The sequence below is a fragment of the Malus sylvestris genome, chromosome 9, assembly GCF_916048215.2.
Source record: "Malus sylvestris chromosome 9, drMalSylv7.2, whole genome shotgun sequence".
Classification (NCBI taxonomy): Eukaryota; Viridiplantae; Streptophyta; class Magnoliopsida; order Rosales; family Rosaceae; genus Malus; species Malus sylvestris.
In genome coordinates, this window is record NC_062268.1 from 11,707,313 (window position 1) to 11,713,895 (window position 6,583).

General features: G+C 36.8%; 1 protein-coding gene across 1 annotated transcript; it reads left to right on the plus strand.

The window, feature by feature from the left end:
- The first annotated feature begins 404 nt into the window (after nt 1-404).
- On the plus strand, nt 405-4,562 carry LOC126583241 (probable receptor-like protein kinase At2g42960). Its single transcript, XM_050247568.1, has 8 exons — nt 405-1,028; nt 1,541-2,291; nt 2,402-2,506; nt 2,696-2,818; nt 2,949-3,119; nt 3,207-3,336; nt 3,487-3,696; nt 4,001-4,562. Exons 2-8 carry the CDS (start codon nt 1,627-1,629, stop codon nt 4,130-4,132), a joined length of 1,536 nt encoding a protein of 511 aa, XP_050103525.1. The 5' UTR covers nt 405-1,028; nt 1,541-1,626; the 3' UTR covers nt 4,133-4,562.
- The last annotated feature ends 2,021 nt before the right edge of the window (nt 4,563-6,583 follow it).

The window sequence follows — 6,583 nt, forward strand, 5'->3', positions numbered from 1 at the left end:
TAGGTCTTAGGTTCAATATACATTGACGTAACAGTGGTATATTTGTAATGGAAAAATGCTAGAATAAATCTAATTATCAGCTGTCACATCATGTGATGTACAAAATAAATTTTTTAAAAATAATCTCTTTATTATCACCCTTTATAGTAATATGGATGCTAAGTTGTGACATAATATTGATAAATTACCAGGCCGTTATAAAAGCATTTTTTATAAATAACGTATCGTTTGTCGAAGAATTATATAAAGTTTGATTTCAAACAGGATTTTTTTAAGACACAAGGACAGTTTGGTAAGTAAACTAAACATCAGGGGCAAGCTAGATTTGCAGTTCCCTCCTGTTGATGGTGTTTGGGTTGACTCTCTGTCACCTCTCTCTACATGTTTGCCACTTTACTTTTGTAGCTTAATCAAATATTTTTTCTTAACCAGCTATTAATTCCCCGTCTCTGTTCACCTTATTTTTGCTTTCCCTTTACTGTTTCTCTCTCTCTCTCTCTGTGGTTTCCTCCATTGCAACCCAAGCTTCCTTTCCAGCTTGCTGAGGCCCCTCTCCTTCACACAGACATAAACACCCACCAACCATTTTACCCACCTTTTCTTTCTTTACCCTCTAAAATCCCACTCCATTTCACACACACAAATTCCCTCCTTCCCTCTCTCTCCCCCCCCCCCTTCCCCCACATTTTCCCTTCAAAGATTAGATTTTTGTCTGTCCTTCCCTCTCTTCCTCCTCCCTTTTCTTCCCCATTTTTTTCTCAAACTTCTATGGTTTTCTGAATTCTTTTGGCCCACTTGAAGGCCACATCCCTCCTCTGTCTCTACTTGCAAACTAATCCTCTGGAAATCCCTTGCCTTTTTGGACTTCTGGGTTTTGGTGGGTTTTTTGTGTTATTTTTCAGGTCTGCATTGGCCTCTCTATGCCCATTGGGTCTCTCTTGGTTAAAAAGGTAACTCCTTCTCTGCTCCTCTGGCTGCTCAAGAAAGAAGATCAAGGGGGTTAGATTAGATCGCTGCAAAGTGCAAAGGTAAGTGCTTCTCTCTTGGAATCACTTTTTTTAGATAGATTCACTCACATTTCTCTTTATTGGTCTCTTGCTTGGATTATAAGTGATTCTGTATGAGATTTTGATTCGCTTTTGTGATAGATTTGGAATTTAATTTGTATGTCAAATGTTAGTTTGCTTCATTTGTTAAGAAAGTATTGCTTAAATATTACCGGGGTTTTTATCTTGGGGAATTATAAATGCGAGTCTAATCAAGGTGCTAAGTAATTTTTTTATTTTTTTGGAAAATAATCAAGCAGTTATCGTATCAGATTCCCCTTTTTTTGCGTTACTTTGGTTTTTCTTTAAGATGATCAATATTTGAAGACTAAGCTAAGAATTTAACGTCTTAAAATTGATTTGATAGGATTTTCTAGTACTTTTTATTGTGGAATTTGAGTGTTACATAGGATTAGGATGAAATAAGAAATCTTCAATAGCTGCGTGATCAATTTCGTGCGATTTGAGTTACATGACTTGTTTCTCATGTCCAGGTTGGAATGTCTTGATTTTTTTTCTGGGCACTGAAAGTCAGAACACCAAGCCAGATTTGATATATAGCATCCGGAGGAGGATAAGAATGTCATCCGGGAGTTCTTTGAATGTGGAATTATCAAAGAAGATAGGATTTTTGGGTTTGAAACTATGGGTTGTGATCGGTATATGTGTTGGTGCATTTATTGTTTCGATCCTATGTTTCTTATCTGTATGGGTTTCATTTCGGAGGAAGTCTCGACGATCAGTGGACAAGTTCCCAGTCACCCAAATACCAAATGTCTCTAAAGATATCAACATTGATAAGATGGGGGCTCAGGGTACCCATGATCACCCTGATAATTTATTTCGTTCAGAACATGATAAAGCAAGTGATAAGAAATCAGAGAAGATGTTAGTTCATTTAGGCACGAGCAAATCGAGTGATCCTGATAACATGAGTCAGTGCAGCTCAATTTATCATCATGAGAGAGCACTTAGTTCGCAGTCAGGGGAAGAAGGAAGCTCTGGGACTGGGCGAAAGCAGTCGTCATTATCATATGGAGGACCTATTACAGCCTCTCCTTTGATTGGCTTGCCTGAAGGTTCTCATCTTGGATGGGGCCACTGGTTTACTCTTAGAGATCTGCAATTTGCTACAAATCGTTTTTCTGCAGAAAATGTGCTTGGCGAGGGTGGATATGGGGTTGTTTACAAGGCCAGGCTGATCAATGGAACTGAGGTGGCAGTGAAAAAGCTCTTAAATAACTTGTAAGGATTTAAACTCAAGTGCACTATCTTGTTATCACAATGCTTTTCTGAAACACAGATTTTTTTTTTTCTTCTGCTTCTTATAGATGCTTTTTTTATCTGGTGCGTAGGGGGCAGGCAGAGAAAGAATTTAGGGTTGAAGTGGAGGCCATTGGTAATGTTCGGCATAAGAATCTTGTGCGACTCTTGGGTTACTGCATAGAAGGTGTTCACAGGTATTATTTTGATTTGACATTGTTGATATTAGTGCTAATGACTTAACCTTGTCAAGTAACATAATATTTCACATTAGTATGGGTTCTGTCTAATGCATCCCCTATCTTTTTCGGCCTATGATATAGCTTGCCATTTGTGTTTTTGGTTCAGTTTATGTTGTTCTTGATAAGTTGCTATCTATTACACAGGATGCTGGTGTATGAATATGTGAACAATGGAAACCTAGAACAATGGCTACATGGGGCCATGCGTCATCATGGAACCCTTACTTGGGAGGCTCGCATGAAGGTGATTCTTGGTACTGCTAAAGCGTAAGTTTTCATCTTTCAACTAAATTATGTTTCTTATTTAACTTTTGTATTGTTAATCTTATAATTTCACTTGAGATTTAGCTAATAGTGAGACTCAATTTCGAAAACTGATTTACGTACTGAATTGCAGGCTTTCTTATCTACATGAAGCTATAGAACCAAAAGTTGTCCACAGAGATATTAAATCCAGCAACATTTTGATTGATGACGAGTTCAATGCCAAGGTTTCTGATTTTGGATTGGCCAAACTCTTGGGTTCTGGAGAAAGTCACATCACGACTAGAGTCATGGGGACTTTTGGGTATGTAAATTCTTATGCTTTTTAACTCATGATAATTTATCTACAACTTATCTTCTAATCGGAGCAAAAAACCGATCCATTATGCAGTTATGTGGCACCAGAATATGCTAATACTGGCTTGTTAAATGAGAAGAGCGACATCTACAGCTTTGGCGTCCTCCTGCTTGAGGCAGTTACAGGAAGGGATCCCGTAGACTATGGCCGACCTGCTAATGAGGTACACAATTTTCAGAAATATTGTTTACTGTTTCTGAGAGTGTTTACTCTTCCTTTGTTCCCACCCTCAGGAGACAGCGTCCTTACCAGTTATGAAAGCTTTACCGTTATGTACAGAATTTTAAGAAGAATTTCTAAATACTCGTGGCAGGTCAATCTAGTTGAGTGGCTCAAATTGATGGTAGGTGCAAAAAGAGCAGAAGAAGTTGTGGATCCAAACCTTGAAGTTAAACCCAGTACGCGTGCCTTAAAACGCGCCCTTTTAGTTGCACTTCGGTGTGTTGATCATGATTCAGAGAACAGACCAAAAATGAGCCAGGTTGTGCGTATGCTCGAAGCTGATGAACACCCATTTCGTGAGGTGCGAATCCTCATCTTACCTGGAAATAATCTTTTAGATGTTTTATTATGTTCTATGTTTTTTCGTGAGACTGTTTATCTAAACGTGGAGTTTGTGCAATCTCATTTATGAATTTGTGTTTAAACTAACAAAACACTTTTCCTAGATTACTTCATTCTAGCATTAAGTAGTGATCAAATTGTCCATAGATATCGCTGAGGACTGATTAGCATGTGGTGATGAAGTTATAAGTTCATATTTGTTCCCATGCTCATAAAAATTGGGCGGTGTTACGAATCTTATTTTGCAAACTTGTACAATTCAGGATCGAAGGAACAGAAAGAGTCGTACAACCAGCATGGATATGGAATCTGCGAAGGAAAGTTCTGCCTCAGCTGACATAGAAAAGAAGGCAGGGGATCTGGAGAGCCAAATATCCAAGACAAGTCATGAATAGGACTGACAAACGCGTGAGCTTGGTGAACAATACTCCTTCCTCACCTCCCAGAGTAGCTTTCAGTAACCCGTCGACAGTATACAATCTCAGTTTCTTTCCAACAAAATTTCTAAAAAAATCTAAGAGAGGATTCGGATTGGAGATAGCGCATTTTGATCCTTAACCATTCAATCCCGGTCCTTGAAGAACGAAAGAGGTGCTCCCAACTCCATAATTTGGGAATTTTCACAGAGAGAGAGAGAGAGAGAGGTAGACTCTTGTTGTACATATGTTGCTTGGGGACCAGTGGGGTTTCTCTTCAGATGGTGAAATGACTCCTCCTATTGTTTTTATTTATTTTTTCATTATTTATGTTTTTTAAGTTATCATTTTTCTGTCAGAAAAACAAAGCATTGGATTAATGTTGATGAAGATTCTCCTTTTCCCCTTATGCAGTTATGTTGTCTTCCTCTTTGTTACATTTGAATGATGGTGTCAGTTAAAAACTATAATGCATTGTCTCATAAAGTATGTTAAGCAACCAGGAACAACGCTTTAACAGAAATCTTCTTTTTAGGGGTAGAAAGAACGAAAAATTAACAAATAAAGTTGACTGGCTCTATAGAGTTAACGAGTTATTTCTCTTTACTTGTAAACAATAAGTTCACAACGTATGCATAAGTAACTTGGGGAATGATAAACATATTGTTTTTAACTTCTCATACACTTTTGTTTAATCATGTCTATTGTTTCTGTTTTATTTATTCAATTTGACGACTAAAAACAAAAAGAGGTGTGTGAGAAGCTAAAAATAGCGTGTGAAAATCACCTCTCAAGTAAAATAGTTTATGCACACGTGAAACTGCTTGTAACGACGAATGAGTCCTTTGCGTATAACGAGCCACGTATCTACCTCTTCAAAGTAGCTTCTACTCTAGCTTCTCAAAATCACAATGTACTCTCTCACACACACAAGAATGGTCCAAAGAAATCAACAAAGGTGGTCCAACCCAAGTTACTTGCATTACACAACTCCTACTCAACCATAAAGTCTAGTTCAAATGTAGTGGCAAATAAGAAGGAACACAAGGAAGGTGCATTGATTTTTCAATGTTTGGGTTGGCAATTCAGTCAAATGAGCCATCAATACATTGAAGGGTGGAATGTAAAATGCAGTGCATTAATCGGTCAGCTTCTGCAGCCCGACAAACAAGTAAATTTAGTCAGTGTTTTCTATGGTTCCAAAGAACTCTGAGACAAAGAGAGACTTATGAATCATGGTCATAGATCATCGAATGGGTAAACCTGAGCAAAAATTATTTGATGTTTCTGAAAATCTGATACTCCAAGTGTTTTAACTGGTAAATTTTAAATTTTATATATTTAAATGGATATCTAATAATTAAAATATTCGGAATACATTGATACCGCAAGAAAGTACCCTTAAAGCCTGCTACATTTGAATTCTGAGTGTGCTGTCTAACTTTTGACTTTTTTGTCCAACGGTTATCATTTGGATGCAAAAGCCCAATTTTTGTGGTAGGATAAACGTGGACGGCAGCAAATCATTTTTTGTTTTGGTCGGGTATTGGACAGCATTACAAGATTAAGCGATTTGATTTTGAGCTCATGAAAATAATATGTGGGTGAACAAAGATACGAGGAAAAGGACAATGAAGAAGCGTGGTGAAAGAAAGACGGTATAATAGATGTAGAAAAAAATATGTAACCATGCGTACAAAAAAATGTAGAAAAAAATGTAATCATGTGTAGTATCTACACTAAAGTCATATTCAATGGACAAGGTTAAAGGCCCAAAAGCTAAAAAATAGCTTGATTTATCAAAAAACTCATCTCCAACCAATGACCAGACTATAATTCTATGGAGTCTACTAAAGTATTATTTGGCCAAAGGGGCATCAAACTGGTCAAATGTAGCCCCTTCTTAGCCTTTTTTTTTTAGCCCAGCTACTCAGTTGTAATGCAACTGATTCAAATTCAACGACTAAATTTTAAAACATTCAACGGTAGTTTAACTAAATTAACCAATAATTTTAAAATATAAACGTAAAACTAATAAATGATTGAGCGGGCTATATTTAGCCCTTTCAATTGGAGACGGTATATGAGTATAGCCTGACTTTTTTGGGGGGTTATATAATTCTGGACATGGCTACGTTTAACTCTTTCAGTTGGAGATGGCCTAAGACCATCTTCAACTCTTGGGCTAAAAGCCAAATTTTTTAGCTCGGAAAATTTAGCTTTTAGGTTTTTAGCCCAGAAACAGCTTTTCTGCTCCAACCCTTCTGACCTAAAATTTTAGCCCCAAATTATTAAAAAAATGAACTTAGGCTAATTTTTTTCTTAAATTTACTTTAAAAAAAAAATTATGCAGACTATTGTAAATTAATTTTATGAACATTTTAATCTAAAAATATTTAAATTTCGATAAATATTGAAAAATCATTAAAT

What these genes read in the sequence shown, in the direction of transcription:
- LOC126583241 (XM_050247568.1), top strand. Translation starts at nt 1,627, where the DNA reads ATGTCATCCGGGAGTTCTTTGAATGTGGAATTATCAAAGAAGATAGGA. An exon ending in AAAAAGCTCTTAAATAACTT is followed by an intron (nt 2,292 to 2,401) that starts GTAAGGATTTAA and finishes TCTGGTGCGTAG; the next exon opens with GGGGCAGGCAGAGAAAGAAT. An exon ending in ATGGCCGACCTGCTAATGAG is followed by an intron (nt 3,337 to 3,486) that starts GTACACAATTTT and finishes TACTCGTGGCAG; the next exon opens with GTCAATCTAGTTGAGTGGCT.